Source organism: Athene cunicularia (assembly GCF_003259725.1).
Source record: "Athene cunicularia isolate RWA chromosome 9 unlocalized genomic scaffold, athCun1 chr9_part2, whole genome shotgun sequence".
In the NCBI taxonomy this organism is placed as follows: domain Eukaryota; kingdom Metazoa; phylum Chordata; class Aves; order Strigiformes; family Strigidae; genus Athene; species Athene cunicularia.
In genome coordinates, this window is record NW_020799111.1 from 3,086,888 (window position 1) to 3,100,691 (window position 13,804).

Here is a 13,804-nt window from a genome sequence, read left to right on the forward strand (position 1 = left end):
TGCCTTTTATTGCTGATAGCTTTCAGGAGTGGTGGGAGAAGGGGCCCTGATGTTTCTCACTATCTATGTTTGTTTCAGGGTGCCTGGAGGCTGCAGGTACCGAGGACGGAGGGAGTGAAGAGATCTCATGGCCTTCACAAATACACCTGTAATTTTCCGAGCCTTTCCCAAGCAGCAGGTCAATAACACACTGAGCTGGAGTAGCACAGAGTGGCTCACCTAACCAGTACTTTGTAGGTATTACTCATGTGCTCTTTAGATGTAGGCCAGAGTCTAAATACACCTTTGTGGTCAATAGCTTGTTACTGATGCCTAATGAGGGAATGTTATATTTAGACTTCAGCAAAGCCAACTGCTGTCCCACAGCCTTCAACTCCCTCATCAGGCATACTGTGAAACACATTTGTTTCACAACATGAAAATACATATTTGAGAATTTTTCATCTGACCAAGCCTGGCAGTGCCTGTGCTGATGCAGTGCATAGGCTGGGTATATGTGTGTGGGGGAGGCTGGGTGACTGCTGTGCATCTCAAACGATGCTACAGACAGTACTTATCCACTGGTTCTGGAAAGACTGGTGAGTTCACAGCCAGCTGGTACAATACTACCTGGACATCTGTGGCAAGCCCAGTATAGATAAAGTGTTTATTAAAAGTCTGAGAGACAGCTTGGAATAATACCCTAATGTGGGGAGGAATAAGGGGAAAAACAATGTTTGCTTTGTCCATAGACTGCCAGGGCTGCCATTTTTTATTATCCAACATCAAAATGTGTCCCAGTTCTTTGCCTGCAGCCTCATTCTCTAAAGTAAGTTTAAATGAAATACTGCTGCTGCTGCAGTTATCTAAAAGCTTCACTTGAGTCTGGGTTAGATTGGTCTGACAGATGTACCCATTATTCTTTTGTTTTACAAGGGTAGCTCTTACATGGTGCTTTGTCCTGTCTGTGGGTGACAGTGTAGACTATTCTAAGCAGATTCTATTCCTCGTGGAAACCTTAGGGCTGTGCTGGATAGTTTGTAGTATCACCTGGTCTGTTACTGGTGCAGGCTGATCACTGCACTCCCCTGTTATGGCAAACGCTCTAGATCCCCTCGAGATAACTGATCTGTTCTTCCTCAGATCTACTCACTGGCCTTCTCTGAAACAGGCAGGGATGGAAAGAAAATAAATTATATAAGTATCTCCTGCAAAACAGCCTCTTGTCTCTGCGGGACCGAGGATGTTACTGCTGTCCTTTGGGGACCAGGTAGCTGAGGATACACACACTTGTGTGCTGACCACATAGGGATCAGTCTTTCTCCAGCATTGCAGAACGCACATGCCAGCACCATGAGAAGTAAAACAGACGCCATTTCCTCTTCAGGCAGCGTTGCAAATGAACCATTAGTGATCACAGAGCTCTTTATGTTAGGGGATTTGGGTTCATCTTTTGAGCAGCTGGAGCTGTACTGTGCTTTCTTTTAGGACCAAGAAATACCTACAGAAACCAGCCTGCACATCTTATTGCAACAATCATCACATGTGTTGGATCCCATCCCCTTGTTTATGTCTCCAAGGAGTTGTGTGTGGCTGGACAGGGGATTCACACATTTGAAGGAAATAACAGCAGTTTGCTAAAAACTGAAGTTGGTGGTGGGATGGAGTTAAGTGTTAAGTATACAGCTAATCAGTCTCAGATGTTTAACCAGGGCTTGTTCCTCTCTGTTATCTTGTGTTAACTTACAGTATAGATCAGGAGAAGCTCTCCAAACACAGTTTCATTCCAGAAAAACTCACGGTGAGCAGCAGCTCTGTCCACTCTGCATCCACATATGGGTCCACTGCATGGAGAGCACTGCGAGGTCAAGCAGTGGTTTGACACTTAGAACTGTTCTGCTTCCTGCTGCAGCTGTGCTCCAGAGAAACTACTGTAAGTATCAGAAATCCCAAGGAGCTGGTACAGGTGAGGCGCGCAGCACACTGTGGCCAGGCAGGACTGTCAAAGGGGCTGCACGGTCCCTTTGCCTTATGCAAAAACTCTTCTTATTGGGTCCAGTGGGGTCTGTAAGTGCTCTGTGGCTTACAGCTACTGTCCATGCAGAGCCACTTCATGGCATTCAGCATCTGACTCCACCTGAATCCATGGGAGTTTGGTTCCTAAGGCCCTATGTGGATCTGGGTGAAGCTGAAGGGCAGGTCCGGCTGAGCTAATTTTGGTCTGGAGACAGTGCTTGCTCAGCGTGGACAGGAAGCCCTGCACATGGCGGTTCTGCCCATTTATCAGGGTCCTGCGCTGGCTGCACAATTTTGAGTTGCTGGTGCCCACAGTTTAATCTCAATGGCAGAGATTAAGCTGGACGCTGCAGACCCGATATCTGGATAACTGAAACCCCCAGGAAGGCTGGCAGGGGCCAAATGCTGGGCTGTACTCGTTCACCCTCCCTCTCCATGCCCACAAATTCTAGTCTCTCCCCATGCAGTGGGAGGCTGCTCTCTCCTGCCTTGCTGTCTGTGCTGTGTACAGGGCACCCCACATGTGATCCAGGTACTGTGGTTCCAGCACTTCTCCTGGCTCAGGGAGGTGAGGGTTGCACAGGGCTAGCAGTGTCTCTGTCTTTCCTGGGAACTCTCCCTCTGTACTCTGAGTCCCAGGCAGAGTCCCAGCTCAGCTGCTGCTTTTAGATATAGCTCAAACGTGGATGCGCACAAGTGCTGCCTTCAAAGGCAGAGGGGTTGGAGCTACAGGATAGGCAAGGAAATTTGCAGTGCCCCTGTAGTGATGTCCTTGCTTGCTGCAGACGTGCCCCTCGTTGCTCTGCCTTGGAGATGCAGCACTGAGCATGCCACACAGCACACACAGATGTATAGACAAAGAAAAGGGAAGTGAAAGCTCCAGTTCTCCTCTCTCTGACGCAGGTTGCCAGACATAGCTTTGCTCCATCCCACCTTTGGGGATTCAGAGTAGGAAAGATCTTTGAATCCATCTCACAGTAGCTGACAGGGAGCTTTGGTCACAAATCCCCAGAGCAAATCAGTCTCTAAATCTGCTTCTGTGCATGGAAATATGCAGGGGTAATTTTTTTTTTTTTTCAGATCTTTGAAGTCCCATCCTCACCTAGCAAGATGTGAGGACTGGGCGAGGGAGGAATGGGGCAGTCAGTGCTAATGCATGGTGTGTTTCTGATCAGTCTGAGACTGATTTATTCCCCATGAAGACCTGTAGTGGGTAGGACTGACGGGAAAAAGATGGAAACTCAAAGGGTCTGGCAAGAGATTGTAAATGGGACGGCAGGCCACCAAAGCCAGGGGGACTGAATCAGTGGGGGAACAGAAGAGCTCCCCAGCTGGGACTTTTTGATACGGTGTGTTAGGACATGAAGGGGGAGGGAAGGGCAGGGAACATGGGCTGGCTAGTCACTTCAGCTGCAGCATGAAGAGGGAGAGCAGGGGCTGCAGGAACATGTCACGCTCACTCTCTGAGCTGTTTGAGTTGAGGAAGTTGTCCGCGGCTGAGTTTCCTTTCCCTCTCAGTACTATTGAAACAGGAAGCTGGTGAGCTGAAGCTGCCTGATCGTTACACACAGACACACAGGCAGCTCTGGCAGCTCCTGTATTGGCATTCAAGTTTCCTCCAGCTCCAGCGATGGATCAGTGCTGGTACCACGGCAACATCACTCGCTCCAGAGCCGAAGACCTGCTCTCCAAAGTAGGCAAGGATGGCAGCTTCCTTGTGCGGGCCAGTGAGTCCATTGCTTCGGCATATGCACTCTGCGTGCTGTAAGTACAGCTCTCAACCTCATGCTTCACGCGGACACTTTTGTCTCCATTTGTGCAGGGTGCTACCCCCTGCACCCTCTCCAGCACAGAGGCAACAGCCACTGAACCCCCGGGGAAGGTGTAGCCCACATCACAGCATGGCTGGTTTCACCTGACTGGGCCACAGGGTAGGGAAGGGTTGGGAGCAGGGCCAGGCTAAACAAACCCATATTCTTTTACTGCTGTACTGTTCATGCTACTCTTGCCTCTGTTTCAAAAGGAGAGAATAATCAAAGATACTGCAGCTGTGCTCGGAGAGAAAATAACCTCTTGACCTCTTTGAGCCTGTTAACAGCTTGGGTCAGGTATTTACATTTAACAACTCACGTACTGGGCTTGGTACCCTCCCAGGCACTTCTCTTGCTCTGGTTCAGTGTGTGTTTGACCCACCTGCTTGTACGGGGCTGCGTCCCATTCAGCAAAAAGCCTGAAATGGTTCCTGGAGCTGTGCACGATACACCTAGCACAGAAGAGATTCTACCTGCATCATTAATGTGGCTCACGAGGTAAATATTTCATGTCGGAAACAGGGAGAGGAGAAGAAGTGCTGACAGCCCTGACACCTCCACCCCATTCTGGGTTGGGGCTGGGGACCACAGAGCAGGGCCTCCTGCCCTGGGTTTGTGAGGGGTAGATGTTATTCCCGGAGGCAGGAACACAAGGGCAAGAGGAGATTGAAGTCAGTAGGTAAAGTCTGAGGAGTTTGACTTTGCAATACAGAGAGATAAGAGAGTTTCTCACTGCTTAGGAGAGATCAAGAGAGCCTCTGTGGGACTCTGTTTTGCCTGTCAGATCCTCTCTGATGCCATTGTGCAGCATATTAATAAAACTTATTTCATCCTTACCCCACATTAAATTACAAGCAGGTTTCTCAGTGTAGTTTCTTTCTGAAAGTATACTTCTTGCAATGGCAAAGGTGGTGCTGCTGTTTACAACCCTAGTCTAACTGCTTGTCTCTGAGGTCAGACTTCTGGTGACAGCACAGCCTGCTGCAGAGGATTCAGCTGCAGAAAAGCGTGGGGCTGGGTGGCTGCCCTGTAAGCGTAGGTGTTGGACTGGTAGAGATCGGTGGCTGGGTAATGGGGGTTCACAAAGAGCAGAGAGCCTCTGTGTCTGCCTGTTCAGATGATTATGATACCATGGGAAGAGTTTTGTCTTTCTGGGGAGCAGAGAAAGAAGGGTGGCTGCAGATGAATAGCCAGGACAAGCAGGAGGAAGGAGGGGCAATCATGTAGCAGGGGCTGAGGGCCCAAGTTGCAAGTTAGGGAACACTTTACTAGAACAGACTTGCTTCCATTGAGTGTTTTAGTTCCCCTTTGATTTGCCTTGTAATCAGTATGGACAAAAATATTTTTACGGAGTAATGGTGGGGATTATAGAAAGGGAAGGTGCTGTAAAAATGTCTACTAATGTGCATTTGCATAAGCTTTTCCATTGTAAATGTTTACGCAGCCAACTTTGAAAGCCTTTTGTGACTTGAGAGACATGGGATCAGGAAATAGAAACAATATCATGACCAGGATTTTCTGAACCGGGAGCCAAAGGTTATGTTCTTAAATCCAGTCTGAGGTGGCTAACACGAATGGCGTGATTAAAGAAATGGGGAGCACCCAGCCTTGTCAGCTAAGAGCTCCCGGATCTGTGGTGTGAAGAGCTAGCATTAATTACGGTCTTGTAACTGTAATTACACGATGTAAATGTCACACAAACTTCTATCAAAGTACCTAGCAAGATTTCAGCTTATGCTGGTTTGCAGTTAGTTTGTGAAGAGAAAGGGTTAAAGGTGGTGAATAAGTTTTTCCCTTTGAATGTCATCTTGACAAAATGGGCAGCTTTGCTGAAGCTGAAAACTTCCTCAGAGATATATCAGTTTCAGCTGTGTTATTGACTGGAAGGTGTTTGAAGTTTGAGCTCTTCGGTTACTTCTGTTTAAAAAACAGAGGCTGGAGACAAAGGATGAGAGAGGGAACCAAAAGCCTGACTGCAAAAGATTTTCACAAGAAGAGAATTATGTTGAAAGTGAGAAAGTGTCATCTGTGTATAGATAAGGAAAACAAAAAAGCATGAAATTTGCTCTGAAAAAGAAGTGTCATATTCTACAAAGCTGTAATATTTATTGGGCAGATCAGTCAAAATCCAGTAAAAGCACTTATTATATCATAGAATGAAATAGTGCTTTTCTTGAAGAGCTGCTTTAGGAAAACAGGGTTTGTATAAATATAGATGAGTAAGGGAGGTGTATTTGCAGGGCCTTTTTAAGAGTGCCTCCTCTCCTTTTCTGAAACTTAAGAGCAGCAGCATTTAACTTAGCAGAGAACTGAAACAGTCAGCAAATGCAGAATGAATGCTCCTCCCCCTGCACTGCTGTCCTCTGCTCTACTGGTCACACTGGCCCATAAAAGGCAAGAAGCAAAGCTATTTTCCTCCTCCTTTCTCTGTGCCTGGATCATTTGATCTGCCAATGTATTGACAAGAAATGGGCTCTTTAACTTACCTGGAGGGGGGTGCCTGGATCCTGAAATCAGAAAGACCCTGCTTAGCATTCACAGTGTGCTGCACCTGAACTGGGATCATTCCTCCAGGGGATCTTCTGTTGGTGGTTCTCGTGTGAATGGCTGCAGGATTAACAATGCTTCTAGAGATGACCCTCCAAGGCTAGCTGCAGCTTTGGGATCCCTCTCCAAGGACGCTGCCTGTGAGATGCCATTTCCAACCCCTTGGGAGACGGCCTCTCTCGTGGTGCACTTAGCATCATGACTAGCATGGCAGTGCTGTTCAGGATTTCCAGGTGCTCCCAATATGCACATCATCACCTGTGCATAAAACCATGTACAGCAGGAGAGGAAAGCGAAAATACAAGCCTTGTCCTCTTTCCTCCTCTGGTTTGTTGAGAGGAGAGAGAGATGACCAAGTACTTGGAGACATGTTTAAGCTGAGGCTGATGTTATATTTACCCCCCACAAAGTCTGAATAGTGTTTGAGCAATTCTGAACTCAACCCAGTTTTTCGGGAGGACCTGGAATGTGACAGTAATTGGGACCACATAACTTGACCATCAGGACGCTGAGAAGAGAAAGCCTGAGGGCAGAAATGGAGTAAGAGTCCCAGTCTTCTCCATCCACATGAACTAAATTAGGGGATTGCTAAAGAGGATTCCTGCTTTTGATCCTAGGAAGTACTCCTCCTTGTTCCTATCTCACCCAACAGGTGATATTTCTGTCCTGGCTCTTCCACTGATCTTACCTGTCCTTCGCTTAAACCTCTTTACAAGCATTATGACAGCAGCCTCGTAAGGCCTGTGTGATGGGGCACTTTCTGTGAAGGTAAAAAGGAGGGTCCTCTTGTGACGCAAGAGCCATTGAGCTCGTTTGTTTATCAGTTTCATAATCTCCACACACACAAATTTTCTCTCATCAGCTGCATGAGCAGTTCTGCTTAGCACTGTTTGCATATCAGCAGGAGGAAATGGTGTAAGAGAACTGCATTGACAGATAAAAACAAAACCCCATACCCTTCCTTGAGGCATATCCTCATCTGGTGTTGATTGCCCTGGTCTTGGTGAAATTAGTAATCTAAAAATGTTGGGGATCATGCCTGTGACTTCCAGCTCTGTACCAGATCCTCAGATATGTGAATGAATAGGTGCCTGTGAAATGCTCCTACATCTCTTACTGAAGTGGTACTAAACTCTGGGAGCAGTTCTAATTCTTCTGTATCCTTTGCATTAATGCCATCAAAAGATACAGGTTCATGTGGATACATGGCAAAATCCTCCAACACCCTAGAAAAACTCAGCTGTGATTTCTAACTAATTTATTTTCATTTCCAATTGCTCTGTGTGACACCTTGTATAAGGCTGCCTACAATCCTGGTGATCTCTCCTTCTCTCCCCTGAGTGGAGTGATTCTGAAAAGCATGTGATGAATAGACTCACAACATGACTGTAAAAGAGATGAGCATGTTTACTGATCTGCCTGATGTCCCCAGCTGGGGGGCTGACCTCAGCCCACATTTCATGATGGTTCCACAGGTAATGCAGTGTTACAGCCAAGAAACTCTGAGAGTGGATTCTGTTTTTTTCTTTTGAGAGGAAGGGGTTGAAACCAGCATCATTTTCTGGCTTAAAGCCATATTATATATTTTAACAGAATGCTTTGCAGGTGACTCAAAAGGTTTGATCAATTTGTTGTTCACTTGGGAGAAAGGTAAAAATATATTTTTTAGTCAACACTTCTTGGGCAAGCTCCACAAAACTCAGAGGGTGCTGAGGAAGGTCATGCTTCCCATATACCACGTTACAGCACTGGTCAGGCTTCTCTTGGGCTCTTGTGCATTAATGTGGCCCTCCGCTGGGCAAAAGACTCTTCCATCCCTCCTTAAATAAGAATCTAATTGAATTTAGCTGTTTGTTATGGCTGATCTACAGATGCACATGTACAGTGTGCATCTGCACAAAGATAGTGAGAGGGGTTTTCGTTTAGGCCATCGTCTAATCAGCTGTCTTACTGTGATTTAGCTGAAATCTGTGATTTGTTTTTTCCAATACAAGTCAATGCACATACTAGCCCTTCAGTTTACTCACTCATTGCTGATTTTGGCCCTGTGTCTTTCGGATTTTTTATTCCTTCCTGAGACGCCCACTCTACTGACAGCTAGAGCCATTTGGTGTTTTCTTTCTTTCTGGCCCAAAGAAGAGTTGAATAATTCACTCTGAGGCTGATGCTGATATCATTTTCTGCAGTGACATCTGCAAACATGTCTCAGTGACCAGGAACACTTCAGGTTTGTGTTAGTTCACAGACTCCAGGCAAAGAAATAAAGTGTTTAAAACCCTTGTGTATGAAGCCATCTATGTGTCTTGGGATCTTCCAATACGGGGAGGGGTGCCATGGTGTGATTCCTTTCTGGAAATGGTCTAACCATATCTCCTCTCATCTGTTCCAGGTTCCGAAATTGTGTTTATACCTACCGAATTCTGCCTGATAAAGAAAAGAAGCTAATTGTCCAGGTAAGCCATGCTGGGTACCATTTGGTCCCACAAAGACACACCTAAGACCACTCACTGATTTTTTAAAATGTAGTTTTAACACCAACAGAAAAAGGATATAAGGAATTAAACTAATGCCCCCGGCCGGCACAGTGCTAGTGTCTAGTCCACTGCTATGGAGATTTTCATCTCTGTCCGCCTCTATGGCCATTGGCACAGTCTTTAACATGTGCCTTTAATTCAGTGGCTCAGTGGTTCAGTTCAGTGAGAACCTCAGCCCATGCAATACCTTTTCCTCTGAAGCCAGCTTCTTATCAATACACTGCGGATCTTTTCAGTCCAGAATTGCCACACAATTTACCTGCACCCAGAGAATGTAAATTGAGTTGCAGTCTCAGGATCCAGAAAGTACCAGGATTAAGGGCAGGAGTTTCAGACCTTCTGTTTATTCCTGTTCTACTTTAGGATCCTGAACGAGCCACTTCCCTTCCTGTACCACCTCTCAGCCCTTGTTTTCTCAATATAGATCATGAAACTTGGGGTGGGGAGGGAGGCATGGTCTCTTACAGCCCCAAGAAATGCTCATGGGTTTACTAGGGGGCAGTGGGGGCTGTAAACCTCTACCCATCCTCTTAGCAGAGCCGGTACTGTGTGAGCATTCCCTGTAAAATGAAATGGCAATGCCCATGCTACCCAATGTCCCAGTCTGCCCTGATATTCAGAGTGGGTCTGCATTCGTTCCTTCCCATTTCAGATGACAATTAACTTCCCACACTAGACCTACAGATTTTTAGCAATGCCATCTGCAGCTCACACAGCTCACGTGCACCATGTAACTTACGTATTTCCTGATGTACTTTAGGGGCATCAGTTTTTCTTTGAGATCTACAGCAAAGAGGCAGCATATCTGAAACTAGATTGATCAGGTTAGTGAGAAAATGTTGAGTGCTGGAAGCTTTCTTTCAGCTGTGGGCTGTCGATGAGAACTGTGGATGGTGTGTCCTGGGTGGAAACACCCATCTTGGCTCCTTCAAGAGCCATATTTGGGTGGCTCAGGCTGTTCGTAGGAGCTCCACTCAGATGCAGCTCTGCACAAACACCACTGTGTTCCCACCAAGGCCAGTTACAGGCTCTCAGCACTGTGCTCCAGAGGACTGTGTGTGTTCTCAGGGCCAGCCACCAGCATCAGTGTGGTGTCCCAGTTGGTCTTGTCAGCTGGAGCTGGTCTCCCTGGAGCCGTTGAGATTTGCCTCATTTGCCACAGCACTTCTGTTTCTGAGGAGGAACTGGCAGCAGGACACAACGCCAGACTTGACCTGGGTGTGTATGTGTTACTATGGCATGTCACCAGAGTTAATCCATCTTCCCAGAGCAGTGGGCAACACCGCGCAGAGGAACCTGTGCAAGCTCTGCAGGCTGCTAGCGTGGGGCCAGCACTCAGCTGGAACAAATAACCTGTCATTCTGGTCTGGCTCCACACAGCGTGCTGCAGCCTCTTTGGAGTAACACTCAATTTTTCCCCATCGTCTGATCTGTCTCAGCCTTATTGTCCTAAACAATGTGTTTTGGCATATTGTGCTGATGTGGTGTGAAGGTAAGACAGGTGATATGGTGTTTATCATTATTTACAGTACCAAGAGCAGCTGCCGAGATCAGGATCTTACTGTGCCAGCTAGCTCACAAGTGAAACATCCCAGGCAGGGAGTGCTGAGGCCCAGACTGTCCGAGTCCCACAGCAGCTCTGTGGCAGAGCCAGGATGGGAGCCTGGTCCTTGCTTTTTGCACTGGCACTTTTATGAGAAAGGGAACTTGTGGAACCCTACCTAACTCAGAATGGGTTTGGGGGAAGAGTTTGGCAGCTGCTTTCTCTTTTAGAAAACAAGCACAGAAATGATCATATGTTGGCTTTTCACCTGAGGGAAAGGAAGAACGAAAGGCCGGAGGTAATCTGCAAAGGCAGGTACACAACCCCACACTTGGTCCTTATGTGCCCTGGATGGGCCTTGGCATCCCAGGCAGACCCTGGCCCCCTCCTCATAGCCAGCTGCCGTGCTGGCATGTCGTGAACATGCAGCCTGGCCTACAGCCTTTTCTAGAAAGGCACAGACACCACAAGTTATGAGAGGGTTTGAAATCTGAGCTGAAAGCAAGGTGCCTGTGTGCAGGCAGCTCTTCGGAGAGGGCTGGGCTGCAGGCGGCTTCCAGGACCCACCAGCTAGGGTAGGCTGCTTGGCAGGGACTTCTGTACCTTACAGCCCAGGAAGATGCAAGTTATGCTTCCCAGTTTGTACTGGATCTGTCATTGTTTGTGCCATGACAAAGGGCTGTTTTCATGCACAACTGTTCCATTTGTCTGCAGACCAGAGCACTGCAGCCGTAAGAAAGCAGTATTTCTCTCTGCTGTAGCAATGGGCAACGCTCATGCTGGATCAAGGTTTATGAAGAAGCAGAAGGTGTGACTGATGCCAGCTCAGGCTTTCCCCACCACACACACCTTCACCTTACCTTCTAGTTCTCCATACAGAATTCTGCAGGGTATTACTTTAAGAATAAATATGTCCTCTGGGGATCCCTCTGGGGAGGGATTACTGGACTACTGCTGGATCCAGACAGTGTTGTTAGCTCCAGGGGATCTTTCAGAATGAAACCTTTTGAAATCCACTAGATCTTTTAAGAAAATATGATCTACTAGAAGTACACCCAGACTGTTTTGTAAGATTCTCTTGGGATCTGTGTTATGGTTGTGAGGGATTTCTCTTGTTTATATGTTGTGGGATGCAGAGGGATTGTGGTGGAATACCTTTGCACGCTGGGTTGCCAGGAGCTGTAGGTTGAATATCAGGAGTAGGCTAAATAAAGTGTGTTGTTAACTCATGTTTTGAAGACACAACACCTCCCATTTTGTGCTGCTTTATTCCAGTTCTGTGGGAGAGGCAGAAGAAGGGGTCTGGCTGCTTCTGGCAAGAGAGAGATGTAGTGAGAGTTGTAATTGAGGCTCAGAGCAAAACAGTCTCATGTCGTTGGCTGCTGTTCTTGGTATGTTGTTCCAGCTGGGCCAGACATTTTTTGTTGCTTGTCTGTTGAGTTCTTGATGAAACAAAACCCACTTCATGTGTATTAAAAAATAAGATTTTTTGAAAGAATAGCTCTCCTGTGCAAGGATGTAAAAGCTATTGAATAGGGTGGAGTTTTGACATTTAAAAAACCTCCATTATAAAGGAAAGAATCTCAGGTGTTAAATTAATACAGCAATCAGTAGATGCTTCTAATTTCTGGGTTTATTAAAAAAAAAAAAAAGACATAGGAAAGATTCAATTCTAAATCCCAAGATAGATTAGCCTATATTATTTACAAATATGGGTCCTGATCGTGCAATGTGACCTTTTTTACCTGCACAGTGCTCCTTCCTGGAGCTAACAAAGTTGTCTTCCTGCCCATATCTGGGCTGTTGTCTGTCAGGCATTTCCGATGAAGACAGCAGGTTCAGAAGAAGTGTAACATCACAGCTACATACACGGCACTTGTAGCATGACAGTTCTCTGCCACTCTGTGGAGTCTTCACCTTTAAAGCTGCAAGTTGCTTCACATTTTTTTGAGTCTTGGAGAGTAGATTTCAATTTTCTTGTTCAATTAGAGCCTGGTCTGGCACTAGTGGAATACTAGCATCATTTTTTTCATGGTTAAATTAACTGTTCATGTACAGGTGGCAGAAAGGGAGGTGCATATTTTTGCATTGAGATGCACATTTTTGCATTTAGGCTGAAGAAAAAATATTTGCATAAGTCCTTCCAGCATTTTTGTGGCATGCTACATGATCTGCTATTGGGTTTCAGCATCTGCAGTAGCTGTAGAGCAGTTGGTATAGTCAGGAACCCCTCTTGCCTGCCATATCTGGAGTCAAACTGATGTCTCCCCAAAACATACCGGGCCATAGAGGTTACAGTCATAGACATTTTTTCTTTAAACACAAATATAAATTCTTCCCCTTGTCTTTTGAAACTGCTAAATTTTCTCCTTCCATTACTTGAGACTTCGAAATATAAGCAAACAAATCCATGGCTTGGATGAATCAAACTTGCATCCTGCTACTGAAAACATTGTTAAGGAAGGGGGGGAGGAGTAACAAAAACCCCTTGAAACATAGGTTCTGTAAAAGCAAGTAGGCATCTTTGTCCTTAGGCTGAGAACAATTAGTCATCAAGATATCTCTGTTAGCCTGCAGACTCTCACTGTAGTAAAACAGTGAGAACTGAGAAGCTGAGACAGGAAGAGAGCAAAAACTGTAGAGTTACTCAGAGATTCAGGAGTAGGGGCACCAGGCTGGAAATAAATTGCCCCTGAGTTAGCTTAGTTGCTGCTTGCCTGTCAAGCACAGCTGGGGCACTTAACTTTCTTCTCTGTAAAAACAAATATAATTTTCCCTTGCTTGAATGGGGAAACATAATTAATGCAGCGTCGTTGAAAGTTTGGGCACTAGCTGAGTGTAACCATGTTTGTGCAAAGAGGGGCAGAGCAGCAAAGGAGTCCTTGGGAGTCACAAGATTAAACTAAACACTAGAGACAAACTAAAGACGCTAACTCTGTCTTTCTAAGCCAGGCATCTATGGTCAGTTCTTGCCATCCAGATTCATAGAAGATCAAACTCTCCTATACTGTCACTTAAAGCATCTCATATATACGACTAGCTGAGGTGTCAATATGATCCTCATCACTGCACAATCTGAATTCCTTGTGATCTCAACACCCCATCAAGGAGGGGAAGTGCTCTTGTTCCCATTTTACAAACAGGGAACTCACCCCCAGTCTGTTAAGGAGTATTGGATTACCAAGAATAATTTTAAATAGCTGTCCCTTGCTGATTTTCCCAGGATCAGAGGATATGTGGGGTACATCAGTATTCATCCCCTCCCATTTTAGATGTGCAGTCAGAGCTGTCACATAGTCAAAGCTGAGCTGTATCTCTAGTCAACAGAGAAGAAACAGGTTTCTGACCTGACAGGCTAAACTGTTCTTGGCAGG

General features: G+C 46.2%; 1 protein-coding gene across 2 annotated transcripts in view; it reads left to right on the forward strand.

The window, feature by feature from the left end:
• Positions 1-1,736: 1,736 nt before the first annotated feature.
• The window catches only part of INPP5D (inositol polyphosphate-5-phosphatase D), a 57,354-nt gene continuing 45,286 nt past the window's right edge, over positions 1,737-13,804 (forward strand). For both annotated transcript variants that reach the window (XM_026855457.1, XM_026855456.1), the window contains exons 1-3: positions 1,737-1,912; positions 3,528-3,759; positions 8,743-8,806. In XM_026855457.1, the coding sequence (XP_026711258.1) occupies positions 3,626-3,759; positions 8,743-8,806 (198 nt within the window). In that variant the 5' untranslated portion in view covers positions 1,737-1,912; positions 3,528-3,625. The remainder of the gene's footprint in view (positions 1,913-3,527; positions 3,760-8,742; positions 8,807-13,804) is intronic.